The sequence below is a fragment of the Orcinus orca genome, chromosome 10 (genome assembly GCF_937001465.1).
Source record: "Orcinus orca chromosome 10, mOrcOrc1.1, whole genome shotgun sequence".
Classification (NCBI taxonomy): Eukaryota; Metazoa; Chordata; class Mammalia; order Artiodactyla; family Delphinidae; genus Orcinus; species Orcinus orca.
Genome location: NC_064568.1, coordinates 40592199 through 40618902, shown reverse-complemented (window position 1 = coordinate 40618902; position 26704 = coordinate 40592199). Strand labels below are relative to the sequence as shown.

Sequence of the window (26704 nt, the reverse complement as noted above, 5' to 3'; positions counted from 1 at the left end):
CCCCCTAGCCTTTTCTAAGTAGAACTTCCACTACAGCTGGGATTCTCAATTCTGGCTGCAGAATTAAACCACTCCAGGCAACTTTTATAGATACACTATCCAAAACAAATTGAATCTAAAATTCTGGGAATGGGTCCCAGGCACCTGTATTTTTTAGAAGTTCCCCAGATGATTCTGATGTCCAGAGAAAGTGGACATCACTGAATTACTGGCTTCTCTTAACAGCCCTCACTCATTCCTTCCTCACAAGGGAGAATTTGAGAGAAAGAACTATGTATGTCTGTCCTCAGCTCAGAGCCATCTGGGCTCTTTCTCCTCTTGGGCTGCTTCTGCCTGTAGAGAGGATACATTCTAATCTATTCCTCTGAGGGATGCCTGGAGTTGTCTAATTCAATGTCTACCTGTGGGTATGAATCAGGGATAAAGAGAGGAAGGACTTAACACTTTTAGCTCTGACTTCTCTATCCACCTCTTGGAGGGGTTAACAAACTCGGGGAAAAAGAACGCCACTTATCAGCACCTACCCACATTATAGGGAAAAACAGGTATTCTGCTAATTTTAAAAGTTTGAAAATGACTGTTGCATTAGGTACTCTGTAAACCTAGGCACTCCAAAAGAGTTCATTCATGAAGGGTGCTCAGAACAGATATATCGAGGATGATATCTGAGTCAACTAAGAATTACACAATTTTAACTTAGTTTCTTTTGCAGAAGGTCTCAGCATTACAGGTATTCATTACAAACATTTATAGCAATTTATTACAGACCTCAAGTTTGGGACCCATTCTATGGTGGCGGTTAATATACCGAGGAAATGCTTCTCAAAGATACATTCTTAATTCCATTCAAAAGTTTAGAGCAACTGCTAACTAGAAAATGTATTCTGATCACTGAGTTGTACACATGAAACTAATATTGAATGTCAAACATACTTCAATTTTAAAAAAAGGATTCAGGGACTTCCCTGGTGGTCCAATGGGTAAGACTCTGTGCTCCCAATGCAGGGGGCCCGGGTTCAATCCCTGGTTGGGGAACTAGAGCCTGCATGCATGCCACAACTAAGAAGTTTGCACACCGCAAGGAAGATCCAGTGCAGCCAAAATAAATAAGTAAATAAATAAAAATTTTAAGTATTCTGATGTTCACAAAATGACTGATTACTACTGATTAGTGACCAAGAGCTACTGACTATTAGAGTATGCCTAACACTATGGGGAAGTTCTATCAACATGCACCTAAGCACTTGGAATTACTAACTTCCTCCTCTTCATATTGTCAAATCTGTATACAAAATTTAAGCTGAAAACTAAGATTATCTACTTTGAGGCCCTGAAATGCAACAGAATCTTTCCAAAGTCCCACAACAACAAAAAGTAAGAAGGAAGCAGCCCTATAAAGATTACTGTAACATTTCTTAGGATCATTCTGTCTTGTGAATAAACAGCAATAGTGTTAGCCTACATGATATGAAAATCTGTTTGGAATAATGTCACACCCGCATGGCACAGAATCCATTGCTGAAACTGCTATCTGAGTTGCCTTCATTCACACTAATCCTTTATCTAAATGGGAGATTAAAAAAATTAAATTAGAGGATAAGAGTCAGAAGTCCTACATCTCCTAACAGGTAGCCAGAAAGCAGGGAGAGAGAAAACTGAGGGTAAGAAAGTATTAAAAAAAAAAAGAAAAGAAAAGAAAACTTTTTAGAACTGACATATTAAGTCACCAGATAGAGAGGTCTCAGAGCACCTCCCACAACAAAGGAGTCGAAATGGTATCAAAATAGCAACACTGTAAGCTGGAAAATGATACAATGACATCTTGAACATTTTGAAGGAAAATCTATTTCCAAATGGTAATTATATGATTTGCCAAACAAGAATAGAATAAAGGTATTTTTCAGAGTTATAAGGTCTCAAAATTTCGTCTACCAGAAGAGAATGTTAAAGACACTCCAATGTGGAGGGCCTAAAATTCAAGATTCTAGATTGTGTGAAATACATCTCATAAATTGTCTACAGTGTACATTGCACCACACTAGGTACAATAATTTATAAGACCTAACAATAATTCCTGACAGAGTGATGGAAAATCTTTCGAAAGTTACTGTAAATGAATTACCCAGCATTTAGATGATATAGGCATAGATTAATAAATATATGTACATAAATTCAACAATGGGGCATTCAAAATAGATCAAGTGTCCAAGCTCTACTTCTGTGCAAATAACTAGGCGGTGGTGGCTATTTAAAATAACACCTGCAAAAGATCCGAAGATGTCATTCTAACTGTCAGAATTTCAAAAAAAGTTGTCTTCCAACAATACTGTCCCTAACTGAAAAGTTTAGTTATCTAGAAAGTGTTTTTAAAGCAACTGTTATAATTAGCAATATAAATTTTTTACAAAAGGGGTACATGTTTTGACTATGGGTTACTTGAAAAATGATGAAGATATTAACAGAAATGTACACCAAAGACGAAGAATTAGCTTATAAAACAAGATTATGAGCTTGAGTCTGAAGGGCAAGTGGAGGAGAGAGCCAAGAGAAGCCTGAAGGGACTTCCCTGGTGGTGCAATGGTTAAGAGTCCGCCTGCCAATTCAGGGGACACAGGTTCAAGCCCTGGTCTGGGAAGACCCCACATGACACAGAGCAACTAAGCCCGTGTGCCACAACTACTGAGCCTGCGCTCTAGAGCCCACAAGCCACACGTACTGAGCCCACGTGTCACAACTAGTGAAGCCCGTGCACCTAGAGCCCGTGCTCTGCAACAAGAGAAGCCACCACAATGGGAAGCCCGCGCACTGTAACAAAGAGTAGCCCCTGCTCACCACAAGTAGACAAAGCCCATGCACAGCAAAGAAGACCCAATGCAGCCAAAAATAAATAAGTAAATAAATTTATTTTTTAAAAAAAGGAGAGAGAAAGCCGAAAATATAGACCTAAAATTCAGGAAATAGGCTAAAGCAAGAGATCCACAATCTGGGAAAACCTTAAGGAAACAATCGATATATAGTGTTACTGTCAGAGATTGCCAAGAGAGAAGGTACATAGAGAAAAACAGACTGACTTGAAGGAAAATGAAATTAAAAGGTGGAAAGTCTTTATACCTGATTCATACTGTAAGTTTTCCATTTCTTAATAAACACCTGCCAGCAATCTCACTTCTGGGTATGTATCCAAACAAAATGAAAAGCAGATCTCAAACAGATGCCTGACTCCCATGTTCACTGCAGCATTATTCACAATAGCCAAAATACAGAAACAACCTAAGTGTCCATCAAGAGATGAATGGATAGAGAAGCTATGGTATATGTATACAATGGATATCATTCAATCAGGAGAAAGAAGGGCACCTTGCCACTTGTGACATGGATAGACCCTGAGGGTATTATGCTAAATGAAATAAGACAGAGAAAGACAAACACTGTACAATATCACTTATTATATGTAATCCAAAATAGCTGAACTCATAGAAACAGAGACTAAAACAGGGGTGAAGGGAGGTAGAGTTAGAAACTTGGTCAGAATTACAAACTTCCAATTATAAGATGAGTAAGTTCCGGGGATCTAATGTACAGCATAGTGATACAGTTAATAATACTGTACTATATACTTGAAAGTTGCCAAGAGAATAGATCTTTAATATTCTCTCCGAAAAAAAGAAATGGTAATAATGCAGGTGTTAGCTAACACTATGGTGGTAACCAGTTTGCAATATATATGTGTATCAAATCAACAGGTGTACACGTTAACCTTACACAATGTTAAATGTCAGTTATATCACAATAAAGCTGGGGAGAAAAGAAAGGAATGTAGATACTAAAACAAAGGACCATTTTAACTCAAGAAATATTATATAGCTATGGGTTCGATGTTTTTGTCTTTATTGTATGTGAATCATGATTCCCCAAAAGCAGTTAGATTATATTTAAAGTACAGTAAATAGATTCTGAGTAAACGGATTCTCTTATGGAAAAAAAAAGTTTACTTTTAATTATACGGTTTTTATACTACCCATTTTTAGTTAAAAAAACAAACAACACTTGAAAAAGTTACCTACTGCTAATAGGTCACACTGAATCGGTCTAAACTGGGATGTTTTCTTCCAACAGTCTCAAAAAGTACTCATTGGAAGTTTGTTGGCAAAGTACTCCAGCACATTTTTAACACATCTCAAATGATACAGAATAGACTCAAATAGAATAGACTCAAATAGAATAGACTGTAGAAAAAAACAGGATTAAAACAAAATTACAAAACAATACTTTTTCTGGAAAGTGTAAAAATTTAACACTGATGTAGACTGTTCTTTAGCTAAACAAGACTTTGAGAACAAAATAATTTACAATGAGAGTATAATTTTTTACCTTTTATTATATACAGATCAGATTATATATTCTGTAATAACAGATTTACTTTTTACAACTAAGACTATTTTTCCTTGTTGTTAGCAAGTACAGATAAAATTGTGTAGTGTATGTGTCAAACAAATCTTTATTCCTAAATGACAGCAAGACTAAGAACAAAAAAGAGAAAGAGACTCTGAGCAAGGTGCCATTTTTACAGCTGGAAGAGGAGATAAAAAGCAGGAAGGGACAGAAAGAAAATGTGAAAGCAAAGTTATGCGATATGGAGGCTAGAAGTTAAAGTGCCAACTCCAGGTAAAAGGAATTCTAGGAGAGAAGGAACTTTTTTGAGAAATAATGAAGAGTTTTCCAGAATTAAAGAAACATAAAATACCTTTCATTAAAAAGGCAAAGAGCATCAAATAAGAAACAAAGACTATGACCTAGCAATTCTGCATCTATGTTTATCCATCCGTCCCCCGCCCAATTTCATATTGGCTCATACAACAATATGTAGAAAATGATATCCATACAATGGAGTATTATTCAGCTATAAAGTGTAATTAACTACTGATACATACTACAACATGGATAAAGCCTGAAAACACTATGCTAAGTAAAAGCAGCCAGACACAAAAAGCCACAGATTTCATGATTCCATTTATCCTCATTATTCAGAGATCCTGTATCTGCAAATTCACCAACTCACTAACATTAATTTGTAACCCCAAAATCAATACATGAGACAAAACTTCACCAACTCTCCCCCCCAAAAGATGAGTCAATTGTTGATATTTTTTGGTATACTTTTTCCAAATAATTAACTGATAACATGATGCAACATTCTTTTCCCAGGAGTATCTCAGAATCTTTTCATTACTTTTTCTGAAAATGCTTCTAGTACACTAGTGGTCTTATATATTTCCTTTCCAACTTCTTCAATATTATTTTTACTGACTTTATGAAATCAGTGCATTTTTACTTCACAATAGGTCTGCCAACTTTTATAACAGTGAGACTGGCTGAAAAAGAAAACCCATTTGACAATGATACATGCTGATGTTAACTGAGAAGGGACCTTTGAATAAGAATTTTTTTAAGTGTTCAGTTCACTAATGTTTTTTGTCATAATTTTTGTTTCTCTAAGCAATTTTGAAACTGAAGATACTGAGAATACTATATACGTGTGTATATGTATATATGAATGTTTACGTATTTAGTTACATGTGAGAGATAAGCTTCTCCAAGATAACTGAATGTATTAGAAGATTTTTTAAAACCCTATTTTAAACCCCATTTAAAACAAATCCTTCTTCCCAGGATTTTCAGGTATTTGTGAAGTTTCAGGGTTAGAAGCAAAGAAACCAAATATTTACGTGAATTTACTGAACACTGAAAATCTAGAAAAAGAGGTAAGAACTTAGAGAAATAAAATGATAATAAATAAATAAACTTGGGAATTCCCTGGCAGTCCAGTGGTTAAGACTTGGCACTTTCACTGCCATGCCCTGGGTTCAATCCCTGGTGGGGGAACTAAGATCTCGCAAGCTGTGCGGTGCAGCCAAAAAATGACAACAGAAAAAACTAAGCTCATCTGGTTCCCATTGAAACCGTATGGCTTACAGACAAATCATCTTGGAAAATACATGGTTAAATCAATTCTGTTAGTCATTTAGGCTAAGGATATTAAAACACTTATATCTGGGTAATATCAGACTGTAAAGAAACCTGATTCACAATTCCACACACCAGTGCAGGGGTCAGCAAACTACGCCCTGAAGTCTGACCTGCAGCCTGGTTCTTTAAGTGCCCCTTCAACCCCAGCTAAGAATGGTTTTTTACATTTTTAAAGTGAGGGAGAAAAGGGGAGGGAAGAGGAAAAAGGAAGGGGAAGAAAAGGGCAGAAAGAAGGGAAGAAGAAGAAGGGTGGAAGAGACTGAGGCCTCCCAGTCACATTTTAAATTTAAGTATTTTAATATTTACTATCTGACCTTTTACAGAAAAAAACTGCCAACCCTTGATCTAGAGAAATAAAAGCACATCTTTGGGTAATATATGACTGTCTTGGAACCTGATTCATAATTCTATATACTAGCATAAAGATTTTAAAGATTCATTTTCTTGATTAACAACAACAAAATTTTAAAAATGAACATACAACATATAACTTCAATGTCTATGGCCCTATACCACTCTAAGGTTAAAAAGAAAAAAAAGAAAAAGAAAGAAAGAAAGAAATTACTGGGCAAATACTGATATGTAAATACCCTAGGCTCCTTTTCCCTCAGCATAATTCTGTGAAATGCTTTCAGTGGTAATGGTTCTATAACCCAGATTTAGCTTCCTTTAATAGAAGGAAGAACTGTACCTCGATCATCATACCCCTGTAAAGTGTTAAGAGTCTATGATTTTATCTCATAAATTGTATTACAAAAAGTGGGAGTAGGGGTATCTCCATTAGGTCACAGAGGTCCTGAGATTTGACTGGAAAAATAACTTAGAAGATAATACACATGTCTGGAAGTTTTATAAAATCACACACATGAGAGGGGCGGAGGAAGGGAGAGTAAGGGGAAAAGGGAGTAGAATAATTTTATTTATTCTTTTAAACCCTTGAATAAACACTCTAACTTCAGACAGCTGGGCTCCCAACAAACAAAAGATAATAAGATCCAATTTCAGTTTTCAGCCACTCAGAAAAATGGGCAAAGGACATGGACATAGTTCTTACAATAGGAAATATAAACGTAAATATATTTAATACTTCATGCATAAGAGAAATGCAAATTAAAACTATAATAATATTCCATTTTTGCCTATCAGTCTGACAAACATAAAGTTAGACAACACCTGTGTTGGCCAGGGTGTAGTGAAACAGGCACTCTTACACATAAACATTGCTGATGAGAGTTAAACTGGTACAACTATGAAGAGAGATTTGGCAGTACCTATCAAAATTACAAATAACACAGACTATGACTCAGATACACAACTTTTAGTAATTTATCCAACATGTATATCCCACATATGTGAATATGTTCAAAAAGTGACTTGCTGCTAAGCTAATGAAAGGAATCAACCTAAATGGCCGAAATAGAAGACTGATTAATGTATGATTATGATAAACTGATTATGGTATATTTATACAATAAAATACTATGCAGTTATGAAAAATAAATTCTTCATAAACTGGTATGAAATAATCTTTACAATATATTAAGTAAAAAGGAGCTAAACAGTGGTGCCAGCTTTGTAAAAAAGGCAAAATATATACATATAGTATGCACAAATTATCTCTAGAACGCTCACAACAAACTAGTTGTATTGGTTGCCTCCAGGGAACAGGACACAGGACAGGGTTAGGAGTGAAATGTTGCCTTTTGAATTTTGTTGTGTGCAGGAATGGTCTATTTTAAAAATTAAAAGAAAAGGTAACATGCCTCAGAAGCAGCCCTAGACACAGTACCAAAAGACTTCTGTGCATTGTGATTGCATTCAAGGTACAGAATGAGGGGTTGTAAAGTCTCAGGCAAAGGCCTAAGGAACATGGGGATTCCCTAGGCAACTTCTAAATGCTGCTATTTAGCAAGTACCATACCTTAAAAAGCTTTCCTAGTTCACTGACATTGTTTAATTTTTATTTTTAAAGGAAGGCATCCAGGGCACTGGTAATATTCCATTTCTCTCTTTTTTAAAAATAAGTGTATTATTTATTTTTGGCTGCACTGGGTCTTCGTTGCTGTGCCCAGGCTTTCTCTAGTTGCAGCAAGTGGGGGCTACTTTTCGTCATGGTGTGTGGGCTTCTCATTGCGGTGGCTTCCCTTGTTGTGGAGCACGGGCTCCAGGCGTGTGGGCTTCAGAAGTTGTGGCACGTGGGCTCAGTAGTTGTGGCTTGAGGGCTCCAGAGTGCAGGCTCAGTAGTTGTGGCGCACGGGCTTCGTTGTTCTGCAGCAAGTGGGATCTTCCCAGACCAGGGCTCGAACCCGTCTCCCCTGCATTTGTGGGTAGATTCTTAACCACTGAGCTACCAGGGGAGTCTCTGCCGTTCAGTTTAAACTTGTTCCCCGAACTTCCTCCTTCTCTAGCCTTACCCACCTTGACTCTAATTCAAAAAATCTACCTTAACAACACTCAGTTTTATTCAACACGCATCTAAAATGTGCCGGGCTTCCACTAGTACTGAAGCACAAGGTGAACACCTGACACATGAGTCTGGTTTCAAGGCCTCCCCAGCCCAGTAGTAAAACGTGTGTAGAAAAATTAAAGTTTTATGCTGGTAAGTAATCACTGAAGAATAATCAAGGTCATGATGATTAAATGTTTCTCAAATTTCAGATTTCTGTTTTCTAGGCAAGTTAATTCCAAAACTAAGATTTTCTTTTACACTTTCAAATTTACTTCCTCTATAATTTTTCTAATTAAAACTTAAAAATCACCACAGCCCTCCAAGAGACTTCACTGAAGTTATATGTTGCACTAGTCAATACAACACTGCAGCTAAGACCATCCAGCAAACACTTTTTGGACCACAATTTGTTCTTTTCCCAACCCACATATATACACACCCCTGTTTGAGAAACTGCTCATATTTGTGGACCCTTGCCCCAGAAAACCCCACAGTTTTATATATGATTTCAAGCGTTCTGAAAATCCCTTGAAATTCAATCATGGATCACAGGTTGATCTCTGCAGCATTAAGGAAAAAAAGATACATGAACAAAACACTAAAATGATAATTTCTATGATTTAAGAATGAATTTGAACTTATTACAGTTATTAAAACAGAAACAGATTGAGAGAAGTCTGAAAAGTATTCAGCAAAGATACATAATTGCATGAACTGTCTAGCAAGGACGTAGCAATCACTATTTGCTGGATCAGAAAAAGGAATGGAAAGAACATAGGATTTAAATCAGAAGATAATTTTCAGCTATGTCATTTAAAGTTAAGTTACAAACTCATGGGCCTGTTTGTTTCCCTTTTACAGCTGATAGAAACACCACCACTTACTTTGCAGGGTTGTAAAGATTACATGACACTCATTCAAGTATTTTCTGACCACCTATCAAATAAAATATACACATTATGGATTCAAGAAGAATCGGGACTTCCCTGGTGGTTCAGTGGTTAAGACTCCGTGCTTACACTGCAAGGGGCATGGGTTCGGTCCCTGGTCAGCGAAGACGCCACATGCCATGGTGTGCGGCCAAAAAATTAAAATATAAATTAAAAAAAAAATAGCAGCAGTGTGGTACCATGGAAAAAGAAGGACCTTCTTCACTTCATCATTCAAATATTTATGAAGTGCCAAACTACATAGTACGCTCTCACTGTGCCCTGGGGAGACTCAAGTGACCAAGACAGACACAGTCTCTGCCTCTGCACAATGTACAATTATGAAATGTTATCTGCTATGATTGGAAAGGATGTTATGGGAGCATATAGAAAATGCAGAATACTCCGTCTTGGAGGAAGAGGAATGGTTTTCAGGGGAAAGGATGAAACTTAAATGAGAAGAGACATCTAAACAAAAGAAAGTCTTCTCAGAAACAAGTCAATGAGAGAGAGAGAGAGAGAAAGAGGGAGAGAGAGAGAGAGAGAGAGAGAGAGAGAGAGAGAGAGAGAGAGTGTGTGTGTGTGTGTGTGTGTGTGTGTGAACATTAGTAGCACTGTCCCGCTGGTAGGCCAGAAACTCTTGAGGTGAAAATGCATACATAATTAAGGACCAGATTATGCCATGGTATGCAAGCCTTGTTAAGAGAAATGGATTTAACTAAACAATGTAATGAGGAACCATTTAAAAGTTTTAAATAGGACTTTGACATGAACAGATGTATATTTCCAAAAAGATCACTCTGGATACTGAATGTAGCACACACTGTAGGGGTCACAGAGTAGTCATTCACTATTATTAAGTGGTAACTTATTACAACCATTACTAAAAAGATACCATGATAAAAGTAACTCTTACTACCAACGATTAAGGAATGGTCTCTGCCCTTGAAGATCTCATGGTCCTGTGAGGAGAAACAAGCATCTAAGCAAGTAATTTTAATAACCTGTTAAGACTGCTACCACTGTATAGAAATACAGAAAAAGGAATGATGGATTAGAAAATCACCATTTGTTAACAATCATAGTTGTACAAGATTCAGGCAAATTCACTGGATGGCTAAATTTCACAAAAAAGAGTATTTATTATTTCCAAAGGTGCTCCTATATTATACTCTTTAATTATAAAGGGGAAAATAGTAACTTTACATTGGAGAAACCTGGCAGACACCAACTTAACCAAGTGACTGAAGTTGACAATGCCAGTAATGGGATAAACGAACATTCCAAACAGAACTTCAGACAAACCCAAATTGAGGAATATTCTAAAAAATTTAAAAATATTCAAAAATGTGACGTTTATAAAAGCCAAAGACTGAGGAACTAACTATTCCAGATTAAAGGATACTAAAGAGATACAACTCAATTTAACGCTTGATCTCAGGTTAGATTCTGGATCAGAAATTTTCTTTTTTCTATAGAGGACATTATGTGCACAACTGGCAAAATCTGAATGAGGTCTGTTTAACAGATTAATAGTATTGTGTCACTGTAATTTGCTGATTTTGATAAGTACACTGAAGTCATAAAGAAGAATGTCCTTGTTTTTAGGAAATACACACTAAAAATATCTAGGCGCAGTGGGCATGATATCTGTGACTTATTCTTTAAAAGTTAAAAAGAAATTAAGAGAAAATGTTAAGGTAAATTTGGTAAAATGTTAACACTGGGGAATCTGGATGAAGGGTTTAGAGGAATTTTTACTGTTTTTAACATACATCTGTCACTGGATGTGTATTACGTGAAGAATACATAAGAACAGTATTCTTGCAGTTTTCCTGTTAAGTCTGAAATTACATCAAAATCAAAAGTTAAGAACATTAAGAAGGAAAATTTATATATTTTCATTATGCTTATATATAAAACTAGATTATACCAACTTATCTGTACTCTACAAGTCTCTTAAGTTTCCGACTAACTTGATCATGGTCCTGAGGGAAGAATGACATTCCTTACAGGTGTCTTCTAGCCCAGTAATTCTATAATGTATATACTCTCCCACTTCTCAGATAGTCCAATATCCAAATCACTTAAAGTAACTTTTCCTAAACAGAGTCAAGACTTTTTTTTTTTTAAAAGTAACTTCATGGGGTATGGAAACATGGTCATCATGTCTCTAGGGAAACAGAATTAAGAGCTCACCCAGGGCTTCCCTGGTGGCGCAGTGGTTGGGAGTCCGCCTGCCGATGCGGGGGACACGGGTTCGTGCCCCGGTCCGGGAGGATCCCACATGCTGCGGAGCGGCTAGGCCCGTGAGCCATGGCCGCTGAGCCTGCACGTGCGGAGCCTGTGCTCCGCAACGGGAGAGGCCACAACAGTGAGAGGCCCGCGTACCGCAAAAAACAAAACAAAACAAAACAAAAAAGAGCTCACCCAAAAGAATAAAGTGTCAAAATGACTTCATTCAAAATCAGAATGTTTAGAGCAGCCAGATTCTGTACTTTATCATTTAGATTAGGTGTTGGCAAACTTTTTCTGTAAAGGACAAAGCAATAAATATTTTAGGCTTTGTTGGCCATCCAGTCTGATGCAACTACTCAACTCTACCAGTGCAGTGCAAAAGCAGCCACAGACGTATGTAAATGAACGAACTTGGCTGGGCTCCCCCCAAAACTTCATTTACGAAAAAAGGCAGCGGGGCAGATTAGGCCACCCCATAATTTAGATGAAAGTATTATCTGATAATAAAGAAACCAGGCTACTAGTAAGTTTTAGACCATGTTTGCCTTTTATCAAATGAGATTCTTATTACAAAAATTCAATGTAGTGGTACCTAAAATAGTGCTCTTTGGGGGCAATTCTGTATTTTAAACAAAAGGGTAAGTAATACTGATCCTTTTGGATACAGAATAATGTCTACTAAGGATTTTGAAATTTATTACAGAAATTCAGGGCACATCATTTCATGCTGAAATGTTGCATAGCAGATTTCACATATTAGTTAGGAACCGAAATTCCAAGCAGTGACTCAAAACTTGTTTTATTTTTTTTGACCACGCAGCTTTTGGGATCTTAGTGCCCGACCAGGGATTGAACCCAGGTCCCCAGCAGTGGAAGCATGGAGTCCTAACCACTGGACCGCCAGGGAGTTTCCCCAGACTCAAAACTTTTCAGTTGGGTAACTCTCTGAATTATTTAAAACTTCTGTAGAGTTCAATGCTTAACTTTCTAAGAAAATATGTTTAATTAAAGATAATGTCTTGAGATAAAGATGAAAAAGATAATAAGGATGGTTCTTAAGAAAAGTCCAACTTATCACATGTACAAAATGTCCCTAAATCATCTAATCCAGATGTAACTATAACTACTGAGACTTCACTATAAGGAGACACACATCCTGTAACCTAAGTGTTTACAAGAGAGGCTCTGGAATCACTAGCCATCACAATCTCTCAGCTGTTTAACTGCAACTGAAACTGCCAAATTCATGGGAACCTTACCTCTTCTTCTCATGATCCAAATGAAGATTTTCCAGTCAAGTTTATAATTAATCATCACTTATAACCAGCTGTTTTGCCCTGTGAAGTGCTGGGTATATTTTCAGCATGAGGGGTGATGTACAGTAATTCCTTTTACAAACAGAAATATATGCACATGTCCCTGCTGAAAATGTAGCCCAGTTAATTTGCATGTGAAAATGAATACATGCTCATGTGTAGCAATGTGCTAAGTGATGTTTCTTGTTGAGGTCTACTTTAGGAGTCAAAAATGTGTAAGCCTTGTGGAGCCAAGGCAGTGGTCCTGTGTATAGAGGTATAGAAAAAGTAGCTCACTTAATCCTTTCTCGCCAGGAGTCGGGATTTTCCCAGAACGACATCCATTGTCGGCAATGGACGCACCAAAATAACGCCGGTGCCAGTGAGTTAACCACCTCTGTCCTCTTTTCACCTATTATATTTTTCATGCATCATCCAACTTCCCAACCATCTTCCTGTTTTCTTCACAGAATGCACGCTAGGTTCTTGTTTTTCTTCAGCACGAAGTTGAAAATGGAGTTGAGAAAAGGAGACACATGGTCAGCTGGTGATGTTAACAAGCTCCTTGCTGCCCTGAGAAGCTAGATGGAAATGGTTCAAGTTACAAGGGGGATCATCATCAGATCTGGGAGGACAAAGAGTAATTCATGAAGCTTCATTCCCTTCCCTCCCACCCTCTTTCATTTACTGATGATCCCTATAGTCTGCCTTCACAGCAAAATCAAGATTAAGAAATCTGAAGCAACCTCTTTCAGTTCTTCACTCCATCCAGTATGTAGAAAGGACAAGTGGAACACATGTCCAGCAATGTTACAGTGGCTCAGGAAGGTCAGGGAAGCTTGGAGTGGCTAACATAACCACAATCTTAGATCAATGCTTTTTAGTATAATCTTGAAATTAACATCAGCAACTAACACATGCTTGGCAACAGGTGCTTAATAAAAGTTGGTTGAATAACACATTTTCTTTTCTGCCAACATCTACTTGAACACACAGGTGGAAGTCAGACAGAAGTAGTTAACTCTTTCAATGCCGGGAATAGGATGGATATATAGTAATCACATCAAGTCAAGGTGTTTCTCTAAAACATGTTCAAATTATGGGTTCCCTAGCTGAAGTATATTTTTTAAGGACAACTATAACCGGTTTTGAAATTAGAACCACGGTGAATGTTAATTAGAATGATAGATGAATTAAGAACCCCAGCACCAATGCATAACAAAACATCACAGTTCAGGCAAGCAAAAACATTTCTCAGTAATGCAATTCTAGATGGGTAATGATTCCAGAGCAAACTATAAAGTTTGAGGAAGGAGGATTTTATTTAATAACTTCCTTGATGCTAAGAATTGGGATAAATCCAAAGTATGAACGTTAAGAAGAACATATTTTAGGTACAAATAAAATTTTAAACCTCAAGTCAAGAGGATCATCAGTCTACATAGTACTGTACAACCACTTCGATCTTTCAGATAGGAGTGAAGAGGACAAGCAAGGGAAGAAATAATTGTGTAGGACTCAAAAACATTTATGTCTGGAGTGTGAGTTTAAAGTACCAGTTATATCTAATTGAGTTAAGGATATTCCAGAGAATAATTTATATCATTACAATTATAATTAAAAAAACTACCATACAGAGAAACAAAAACATTTACTTATTCCAGATTTCAAGAAGAGACAGGTTTTTAAGAAATTAAGATGATTATGTCTTTTTTTTTTTTTTTTAAATTACGTCAACCAGAGCCTTCTCAGGCAAAAGTGAACTACTAGGTCTACAACCCCCCTCTCTATAAAACTATGTCTATAAGGTCTTTTCTACCTTCACCTGAGTGCCTGTCTCCATTTCCACCTTCCTTACTGAGCCAATCATAGTACAGGCTCTACTAGCAGTCTCCAAACACAAGAGGGACTTCGTCCAGGGACTCCTGTGCCCTCACAAAGCAGGCCTTAAATAAAGGTTCACACAAATGAGTGTCCCAGCAGCTCTTTCAATTAATTGCAACTCCAGTTCCTGCATTCACATGTTGTGTCATAAATAGATTTACTCTGAATCTTTCCTTTTATATTTATAAAAAGGTCAGATTTCAAATAATAAGGCTGAGTTTATGCTGAACTGTAGGTGATCAAAGAGTAGCATGAGTAAGAGCTCAAATGGGTAAATGAGAGCTGAAACCACACCATACTTAAAGAAGGGTCTCAACACAGTAAATTACAAATGCAAAAATAAGCACAGTGCACAACCAACCAACTACACTCATTCTGCTCAGTATAAGGATAGTTCCCTATGGGTCAAATGGTAGGATATAATGGGTGAGCTTTGTAGTCATAATTGGGAACAGAGAAGACTCAGGTGTCCATTTTGCTGCAAATCTGTATTCTTGGTTTATCTGGTTGCTTCACCTCTGGCGCAAGAAAGGAGGAACAGAAAAACAGAGGCTAGGTAGTAACCTGTTCCCACAGGGTCCTCAAGACCTGGATCCCAGGATCCCACTTACAATCAGAATTTGCCACATCTCTCCTAGGCTCATCCTGTTATTTACTTCTGTGTTTATCCAAGACCCAGACTGGGTTCTCTGCAAAGAAAACCCTGCACATCATGCTACATACTTTAACAAGTGATTATGCAAGTATTAGATGTAAGGGTTCCAGAACTCTATATTTTTCCTCTCGATAACATCTTCTGGCCAGAAAAATAGGCATTTAAAAGTAGGCCTATTTCAGAAACAATAATAAAACTGAGTATGAACTAGCTCCATATAATGTTGTTTTACTGGAACAGATATTTATGTTCAATAGTTTGTTTTGGGTTTTTTTTTGTCATGAGACATTCCACCAAGCTAACAAGCATGATTCTATAGCTTTATATGTTCAATCATTTTTGATGAGAAGTTGCAAAATTACCTTGGCTTCCAATTAATTTTATTTTTAATTAATTTCTAGTTAATCCAATAAATTAATTTCCAATTATTTTAAACATTCATTTTTTTCTTACATAGACTCAAATGTAGAATTCATATTTGTTACTAAAAGGATTTTTGTTTTTAATGTAAAGACCACCTGAATGACTGAATTTACTGTTGTGATATACTTTTGTAAACAAGGAAAAGGGGGATGTTTGTATATTAGTTTGGCTGGTATCTCTGGCCAAGGTTTAAAAGACATTATTTATTTATAAAGACATTTATAATTAGCTGACAGAGAGATAGTAATCCATTTTTCAAAAATACATACAGCTAGAAAAGTAGGTAATTCGACTGAAGGTTTACAGAACTCTAAACCTGGGTAATTCAGGTTAAAATGAACAGAAATGTTTTCTTACCTTTAGGTCTTTCCAACTGTCCAGGAGCTTGGTGGCCAAATCACTTATATCTACTGTTTTATCTGGCTGTTCCTGGCTCCTCTCACTCTCCACATCAGATACACCCTCCTCTTCATCCTGGGATGGTGTTTCCTCAGCAATAGGTTCGTCTAGTTTTGTGCCATTGCTCTCTTTAGGCTCTATTTCAGTGTCAGCCTCTGGTTCAGATGTGGGTAGCTTAATGGCCTCCACAGCAATTTCACTGTCAACTTTAGATTCAGGCAGCTGTTGTGTGAGTAGCTGTTGTGACTGTAACTCTTCCTCTTCTTCTATAGGGACGTTTTCTAACTGGTCAAGGTCCTCTTTGCCATCCTTGCCTTCTAGCTCACTGGTAGCATCAGAGATCGCACTGTCCATGCTATTTTCACTTATAATTTTAAGTCTGCGAAACATTAGCTTCTTGGGGGTGTCTGTATCAGCTTCTATGCTCAGCTTGGTGGAAGGATCAGGTGTGTTGAGCGGTGTGTGAGCACGTGATGTATTCTCGCTAGAATACCCATCTCCTTCACTCAGCTGAGGGACAGCAGTCTTGGTTTGAGACCAACGTTGAATAATAGGAAGTACTTTGCTTTCCTCCAACATATTTTTAGTAGGAATGGGTAAATGTTCCAAAGTCTTTATAATCTGATTAAACATAATTTTAAAAAAAACAAACATCACTTTGTACAGCTGACTTTTCAAGCCTCTCCATGGGACTCAGATCAATTCTGTAGAAACAGTGTTTTTTTTTTTACTGTCTTATTAAATTAAGACCTAAATCTTGTAACCACAGATGGATTTAAATGTCATAATATTACTTTCCTCTAGTATGGAAGGAAAAGTGTTTGATTTTTTATTTTTTTATTTTTTTGGCTGCACCACGAGGCATATGGGATCTTAGTTCCCCAACCAGGGATCAAATCCATGCCCCCTGCAGTGGAAGCTCAGAGTCTCAACCACTGGACCACCAGCTAAGTCCCAGAAAAGTGTTTTAATAAGCCTGACCAGCAAGAATAAAATGTGGAGCAGGTGACTGCTCACACATCAAATAAGACTAATTTAATTAATATTCTCTACCAGTAGTTCTCAAACCCAGGTAGATTTTTTAAAAATATAAACACTACTGGACCTCATCCTGGGTATGTTTTTCTAAAAAGTTTCCCAAGTGACTGTGATAAAGGCCTGGGAACTAAGCAACAATATATATTTAAATGTCTTGCATACAAACAAAAAATGCAGATATTACTTAACCTCCTTAGCCTTTGACAAACAGCTGTCTAGCAAAGAGAGACACTCTTCATTCTGAGATAACCACCCCCACCCCACACTCTGAAATCCAATAATTTCTTCCAAAGTACTCCCCCAGTGTAGTTCTACAGAAACTCCAAGGCTTCCCCAACTCCTACTTATTGCTGAATCTCCTGGGAGAAGGATGGAGGCAAGACAATCACTCATTTGCCCACTCATGTTTTTGTTTTTAAAAGTATATTATTAAATGACCTGGGGATTATATTAGCACTTATGATTAAAAAGAACTACATTTAAACCAAGTTAGAAAATATTGTGTATTTCACGGGACGATATAAATATAACAATTCCACTAACGACATTGTCAATGAACATCTATTTAGATCTTTTAAAACAATTTACTCCTCAAAATGTTCTTACTCTTGTCATCCAGAATTCAGCTCTTCATAATTTTTTAGAACCCCAGAATTTAAGTTCCATATGGTTTCCTATCTTTTTAAAATTATGGTTTTAGCAACACACTGGATCTTTCACTTAACTATGATACTAGTATATCTTGCTCTTGCAATTCCCAACTATGTAGTACTAAGCTTTAAAAGATACCATAGGGAAAACCACTGGGCAAACTCACTTCCAGCAAGGTGTATGTAAAGTTACAGTTATAGGAATGATATTGGGATGATAAAATGATGTAATTATTTAATATGAGTGGTAAATATAGTGCTAAATTCATTATCACTGATATTATCACAATACCCTCAACCTAAATAATAAATACAGTAGTTTTAAGAAACAAGCAGGTCAGCTGAATGTGAACTGACCTCTTCCTGAAGCTTCTGGTTACTTTCCCGGCCATCACCTAGTTCTGCCATCCAGATCCACAACAAAGACAGCCCATGACGTTCCAGAAAGGACTTCAGGCAAGACTGTGAATGTGTGTTCTTCCATGGGGGAAGCGAAGCAGGATGCAGTGTATTGGGGGGTGGGAGGAGGGAGACACATAATACCACAGAGAGCGTTAAAGAGGGCCCACAGAGAGGACTAGAGTTCATTTATATTCACAAAGAAACCTAGAAATTCTATTTTGATTAATCTACTAGAACTGCGCAATTAATAAATGCTTTAAAGTGAGAGATTATAATCTTTTTTGATACTTAAAATGTCAACCTGGACTTTACTAAAGTTCAAATTTTGAAGGACTAAGAAAAAAATTATATTCACAATTTTTACTGAAAAAGCTAAAACTATAAAAAAAATTTAAAATCTTTTATTATCCAACTTCTTGTGGAATATTTAATAAACTGGAGTAAATATGATTACTGTTAAAATTCCTTGCTTTGAGATCCTATGGTAAAAATGGCCTTGCCATGCTAATAATCAAGCGGCGGTGGGGAGAGACCCTCTATCAAGTGTCATGAATTGTTACACACACAAAAAAAATTCCACCATGTTCTTTGACTAGAGAGAAAACACACAATATCTACTAATAGATTAAATGATGCTGAACTCTTAAGACATTTTTAAGAGTACAAGTTGTCAAAGTCATATAGAACTCACATATCCATTTTAAAAATGAGTAACTCTTCTCATATCAGAATTATTCCTTTTCCCTTCATCATTCTGGATTGTAGTTTAAATGTCCCACCTCAAATTCAGAAATAAAAAATAAATTAATATCACAGTGTTCACCTGTATGAGCTTGAGACAGGTAAGTTTCTGTTCCAAAGTTTCAATTCTAACCATTAGCCGGGATAAGCTGAGCACCTGGTTTTTATCAGAGAGACCCTCACCATTCTCCATCAGGGCTTCTAGCTCTCCATCCACCTGCCACAGCAAGGAAAAATATCTGGTTATAGACAACAACAACAACAAGAACAACAAAACCCCCACTAATCTAAGAATCAAACAATCTGAAAAGATGCTCGACCTCACCAGTAATAAGGAAAACTAAGACCACAGTAAGAAACCATATTACACTCACTATAAGAAGTCTGATAAAATCAAGTCTAGGCAAAGATGTGGGTCAAAACAAACATTTGTACACTGCTAATGAAAATATAAATTGGTATGATCAATTTGAAAAGCATTTCATTCAATCATCAAATATTTACCAAGCACTTATACATCTAGTATAGTTCTAGGTGCTGAAGACATTGCAATGAAGCAAAACAAAAAAATATGCCTTTATGGGAGGAAGAAAAATTATATTAGGTGAGAAGTATGTCAGGGAAAAAAAAAAGTATGTCAGAAAAAATAAAGCATTGAAATAAAGCTTGAAAAATAAATATTTGTATCCCCTATGCCTAGCCGCTGTACACCTAAGAATAAACCCTAGAGAAACTTCTGCACATGTGTACTCTAAGAATCAGAACAATGATCATTGAACAGCCATTCATAAGAGCAAAAAACTACCAACAATCCAAATGCCTGTGGCCAGGCTGGATAAACCGGCATGTTCACATTATGGCATATACCACAATGAAAGGAATCAAGTGCAGCCAAATGCAACAAAAATTATCAATCTTAGCAAACATAATGCTATGTAAAAAAATAGTTACAGAATATTGCATGCTGTATGAATCCGTTTCTCTGCACCTCAAAAACAAATTTTTTACAGATACATATCTGAAAAGTCTATTTTAAAATGGCAAAGGGGACTTCCCTGATGACACTGTGGTTAAGAATCCACGTGCCAATGCAGGGGATACAGGTTCGATCCCTGATCCGGGAAGATCCCACATGCCGCAGAGCAACTAAGCCCGTGGCCACAACTACTGAGCCTGCGCTCCAGAGCCCAAGAGCCACAACTACTGAGCCCACATGCCACAACTACTGAAGTCTGCACACCTAGAGCCCGTGCTCCGCAACAAGAGAAGCCACCACAATGAGAAGCCCGCATACCACAATGAAGATTAGACCCCGCTCACCGCAACTAGAGAAAGCCCGCGCGCAGCAACGAAGACCGAACGCAGCCATAAATAAATAAAAAAATAAATGATTTTCTGTTTGTTTGTTTTTAAAAAAGGGCAAGGGAGGTAAGACACAAAATTCAAAATGGTGGTATCCTCCAGGAGCTATAAGCAGAGAGAAGGAAGCAGAGAATGCTCACAAGCACATATAAAGTATAATTATAGGCTTTATAATTTAACATAAATTCTTTGTTCCAAAGATATTAAATAATAGAGAACAACAGCAACAAAAATCAAGGTTCCAAAGGTTGTTTTCTAGCTGTGTTGCAGCAGTTATAAAAGATATAAAGACACCCTCACAGGGCTTCCCTGGTGGCACAGTGGTTGAGAGTCCGCCTGCTGATGCAGGGGACACGGGTTCATGCCCTGGTCCAGGAAGATACCACATGCCGCAGAGCGGCTGGGCCCGTGAGCCATGGCCGCTGAGCCTGCGCGTCCAGAGCCTGTCCTCCGCAACGGGAGAGGCCACAACAGTGAGAGGCCCGCGTACCGCAAAAAAAAAAAAAAGAAAAGACACCCTCACAGAACTTACTATCGGGGAGCTAAAATTAACTCATATGAAAACGAACAATGATATAAATGTTAATGTTAAGAAACCTAAGAGGTCTAAGATGAAGGGAGTGCTTAAAATGAGAGTCACCAGAGGGCTTCCCTGGTGGCGCAGTGGCTGAGAGTCCGCCTGCCAATGCAGGGGACACGGGTTTGTGTCCCGGTCCGGGAAGATCCCACATGCCGCGGAGCGGCTAGGCCCGTGAGCCATGGCCGCTGAGCCTGCGCGTCCAGAGCCTGTGCTCCGCAACGGGAGAGGCCACAACAGTGAGAGGGCCGCGTACCGCAAAAAAAAGAAAAAAAAAAAAAGAAACAAATGAGAGCCACCAGAAATGAATTCACCGAAGTGGGGTTAGAAATAGGTAAGATAAATACAAGAGGAGGGAGGAGGGAGGAAGCAGAAGGAAAAGTCTAAACAACCGCAAATGGAAAATTATGACAGTGCATACTATGCTCAGCCTGGCTGGAGTGGATAAGGTGCAGTGAGGAATTGAGAAAAATCTTATCAAAAAGAAGGCTGGTGTTAGAACATCTCAGATGTAATATAAAAGAATCTGGATTTGATGAGACTAAGTAAGAGAGCTCTATTACTGAATCCCAAAAAGGGAATAATATGATCAAAATGGAATTTGAGAATAATTAGTCTGACAATAACAGGATGAAATCTAGACAAGATAGAGATTGAAGGAGAAGAGATATAAACACAGCATTAAATCAACTTGACATGAAATGATAAAAGTACAGAATGAGCTGATAATAAATTAGAGAAAAGCAAATATAAAAGAAAATATCTTGAAATTTTCTGTTACTTAACTGGCTAAGTGTCTCACTTAATATAATTTTAGGCAAGGCATTGAAACATTTCTATTTCATACTATACCCCAAAACTCTTTATTATGGTATATAGAACAAAAATAAATGAGAAAATATAAAATGCTGCCTGCAAGAAGTTGAAGATACATAAACTCATTTTTTCCTTCTAAAAAGTACATTTGAGGCTCATCCTTTTTCGTTTCCAGTATTATTTCTTAGGTTTTGAATAGATTAAATACATGAACAGAAAAGCCAATTTACAGTTAAATCTTAATGTAAGACAATTTCCTTAAAGATGTTTTTTCCTTGCATAACCTAAATGTAAAAATTTCCTGTGTCCCAAATCCCAGAGGATTAGCATAGGAAAGACCAAGGGCTTTAAAATACTACCTTCCCTCTCAAATACAAGACTCTTGCTTTTGACAGTTTTGAGATGCAAATATTCACTAAGATTATATTTCCTTTTGGGGTTATTTCCTTTTCATAATTAGGCATGTAATCTGAAAAGTTAAAACTGAGTTGTTACTTTCATTCATCAATAAATTGAGTAGATATTACTGTATAAAAGGCACTACTGGGATATAAAAAAGTAGCATTCTTAAGGAAATAAACAGTAAAAATGTAGAAGTATAAATAACAAAATTTTGCAAACAAAATACAGAAAGTGAACAATCTTTGAACATTCCTACTATAATGATAAGCTTAATGGTTGTATTACATAAAAGTAAGCATGCCAATCCTAGTGGTGATATGATACATCTTCCATAATTTTGGGTACTCAAGTGAACAATCAATTGTGGAATTAATAACTTTTAGGACACCTACAGGGGAGGAAGCCAGGAGATGACTGACATTGATTGCTTTCATTAAATTTACTAAAAGTATTTATTTTTCATTTATGGGTCACCACCTTCCAAAAAGGATTTGTGGTAAGTATAAGGAGGATTAGGATGTATTTTAATAAATTACTGATAAATGAAAATTTATATGTATATATACAATTCTGTAGCACTTAAAAATTCTGTTAATTACCTAATCAGTTCAAGAAAAATGTTTATTCTTTATTTTGGGGTACGAACTGTCTTTAATGGGTCTAAAGCACCATTGTTAATACATTCTGATAAATATAACATACGTATAGAAAAGTATATAAACAATTAGTAAATAAACAGGTTTAATAAACAAACAGTTGAGCAATATCCATGGCAACCAACACTCAGGTAAAAGGGAGGGTGGGGGGATGGGGAGGACACTGCCAGTGTTCCTGAGGTGCTCCATGTGCCCCTTCCTTGTTATAATACCTTCTCTTCTTAACTCTAGAGACAATGTCTCCTAACTTCTTAGGAAATAGTTCTGATTTTCAAAATAGGTTTACTACATATATTATAAATTCCTAAACATTATAATTTTGTCTGTTTTTAATATTTATATAAATGAAATCACACTGGACAAAAAATCTTTGTGCCATGGTTCTTTTTCAATCAACTTTACATTTTAAGTCATCATTGTTGCACGCAACCATAAATTTCTTTATTTTCATGACTAGTTTTTCATCATATGATTACAATTTATTCATATGTTATTTATTCTAATGTTAATGGGTATTTGAGTTGTTTCTACTTTTTCTAATGTAAGCAATGCTGCTATGATTCCTGATGTGCATTTTAAACAAGTCTCTCTCTGGTTATAGACCTAGGAGTACAACTGCTGGCTCATATAGTATACATACATTCACCTTTAGTAAATAACACCAAAGTGTTTTCAAAAGTGATTGTATCCATTTACACCTCCACCACCAGTGTATGAGATCTATTGTTCCTGTGTATCATCTGACTTAATTTTTATCAATGTAGTCAGTATGCAAATAACATCTGATAGTAGTTTTAATTTGTACTCCTCTGATTACTAATGAGGTTGAACACCTTTCAACATGTTTACTGGCTATCTGGATTACTAAAGTGTCTATGGAAGTTGTTTATTTTTCTTTTGGGGCTATTTTTTTCTTATTGATTAGACAGAGCTCTTTATATATTCCAGATACCAGGATTTGTTTGTTATCTGCTGAAAGCAACTATTTCCTTTCTTATGTGGCTCTTCACCCTCTTTACTGTGTAAATTAGTTACTGTTAATTTGTTTCACAAACTCAAAAGAGATTAAGGTAAATTTCGGACTATTCCCTGTTTATAATTTACAATCTACAAATAACATCAGATAATAGTGTGGATTTATTATACCTCCATCAACTAAGTATTTAATTAAGTACCTAGTTTGTGACATATCCAAAGAAGACAATCACCTGTCCTGGAAGAGCTTACAGTTTTTAAGTGGATAAACTGTATGTACATAGCTTCAATCATAAGAGCAAGGAATAAGAAATGTTCACCAATCAAAGGTTAATATGGGAGAGCAGATGCAGACTACAGTGCCATTAAAATATTCTTGTTAATAGTTAAAATATGCAAAACTATATCTTAAACTGCTGCTATCTTTTCCTTTCCATGGCATGCCCTACCCAAAAGAATTCCAAAAACTAACACTTGGGAATTTCTTTCTTTCCTTTTTTTTTTTTTTTTGCTGTACCACGCAGTTTGTGGGATCTTAGTTCCCCGACCAGGGATGGAACCCAGGGTTATGGCAGTGAAAGCACCGAGTTCCCTGCCAGGGAACTCCTTAACACTTGGGAATTTCAAGAGGTGCTACTTTTGTGATTCTATTCAACTGTACCTGACCAGAACTCAGAATCTAAGCATCCAGCCACAATTTCAGTAGGAGACCAATCCAATTAAAACCAAAGTGGAGTTAAACTCTTCATTACAGTCAAGGGACAAATGACCCTTCTAGGAACCCAGATTCACTCTGGGTCATTCCTCTATCAGGGCAAAGTTTCATCTAAAACATCCCTGTTCCAGAACAGCTTCAAATCCACATCTGGAGGGCTTCACTGGTGGTGCAGTACTTAAGAATCCGCCTGCTAATGCAGGGGAAACGGGTTCGAGCCCTGGTCCGGGAAGATCCCACATGCCGCGGAGCAACGAAGCCCATGAGCCACAACTACTAAGCCTGCGCTCTAGAGCCGGCGAGCCACAACTACTGAAGCTCGCGCACCTAGAACCCATGCTCCGCAACAAGAGAAGCCCCTGCTCACTGTAACTAAGGGAAAGCCTGTGTGCAGCAACGAAGACCCAAAGCAGCCAAAAATAAATAAATAAATAAATAAATTCACATCTGGAGCAACCCATGACTTCAGCCCACCAACTGACTAGATTCACTTTACATCTAATTTAGTCTACAATACCATAAAATACTGATATGGACACACTATTACCAGAATAAAAACAAGCAAGCAAAAACCAGGAATACCTATGTCTTGGTCCCTTGGGGTTGTTCTTGAATCTTACCAGGAAGGTAGAAAGCCATCTGATATTGTTATGATGGCAGTATAATACCACCCAGGAAACCATCACACTACAGCAATGCTCCCCACCAATAATGCAGTTTTTAATGTAAGTTTTGAAAACAGAAAATAGACAAAGGGAAGCTTTTATGGAGATTTTAGCTTAGGTCAACATGTTTAATGACTACTTTGTGGTTGCTCTGGTAAACTATCAATTATATGAAACAAGAGTTAAAAATAAAAGTAATCTTGATGAAGTTTAAAGAAAAATTTCCTGTAATAGTCAGGTCCAAAAGCTAATAGGCTATGACCCAGTGACCCCACTTCCATGGATATACCTTAAAGAAACATGTACAGAAGAGACATGTGCAAAGACATTAAGAGCAAAAGATTGGAAACACAAGTGTTCATCAGTAGGAATATATGTAAATAAACTGTTATATGATGAAAACCTTTACAGCAGTTAAAAATGTACATATATACATACATACACATATATCAACATGGAAGAGTAAAAAACAAATTGTGGGGGTTTCCCTGGCGGCGCAGTGGTTAAGAAAGAGCCCGTGCTCCGCAACAAGAGAAGCCACTGCAATGAGAAGCCCACGCACGGCAATGAAGAGTAGCCCCCGCTCACCGCAACTAAAGAAAGCCCACGTGCAGCAACGAAGACCCAACACAGCCAAAAAATAAAAATTTTTTTAAAAACTGTAGAAATATATATATATATATATCATTTCTAAAACTCTACACAAAGGAACTCAATACAGTTAAAAGCAAAGAAAAGAGCTAGACTAGCTCTTTCCCGTCGCTTATTGGGTGACCTTGTAACCTCTGTGCTTTAGTGTTCTCATCTGTAAAAGAGGGAAAATCCTTGTACCTAACTTAAAGGGCTTATTGTGAGAATTAAATAAGTTAATGTGTCAGGCGCTTAGAAGAGTGCTTAGCACACAGTTACAATATATATGCTCTCTAAAAAATAGAACTGAAGCAACAATACTCTAAAGAGCATTTGTTCATCTTGGGTGGCAGAAGCATGGGTGTTTCTTGTAAACTTTCCCTTTTTGATTTTTTTAAATGACCCCTTTTTTTTTTTTAATTTTTAAATGGCCCTTTCTAATGCTTCCTGCTATCTAAGTCTTCTTATAGAATTCAGATTCTCAATAACTAATTCTCTCCAATTAATTTGGGTTTACTGACATCACCTTTTAACTACTATATTTTTATCCCTTTCCTGACTTATGTGTTCTACCTGCTCAACTAAATAGTGAGACTGCTGTCATTTATAATTCTTAACATAAGTGTGGGTTCCTGAAAAGCCTAGGAATGAGCTAACTGCAAAAGACTCACAGGTGGATTTGCTGGCTAACACCTCTTGCCCCCTGGCTCCTTCTGGCCCTCCACTAAGATTCATAGGTCTGCGGATAGGCCCCAAAATGTGCATTTTTACAATGG

The 26704-nt window shown here is 37.0% G+C and overlaps 1 protein-coding gene across 7 annotated transcripts in view; it reads right to left on the bottom strand.

Annotated features, from left to right (window-relative positions):
- Nucleotides 1–26704, bottom strand: part of SETD2 (SET domain containing 2, histone lysine methyltransferase) — a 112996-nt gene that overhangs the window by 36384 nt on the left and 49908 nt on the right. For 3 of the 7 annotated variants that reach the window (XM_049716254.1, XM_049716252.1, XM_049716251.1), the window contains exons 10-12: nucleotides 19213–19347; nucleotides 18345–18464; nucleotides 16258–16920 (exon numbers count right to left, since the gene is read on the bottom strand). In XM_049716254.1, the coding sequence (XP_049572211.1) occupies nucleotides 16258–16920; nucleotides 18345–18464; nucleotides 19213–19347 (918 nt within the window). Of the gene's footprint in view, nucleotides 1–13235; nucleotides 13520–16257; nucleotides 16921–18344; nucleotides 18465–19212; nucleotides 19348–26704 lie in introns of all 7 variants that reach the window. The other 4 variants (XR_007479827.1, XR_007479828.1, XR_007479829.1 and 1 more) reach the window with 4 other exon arrangements.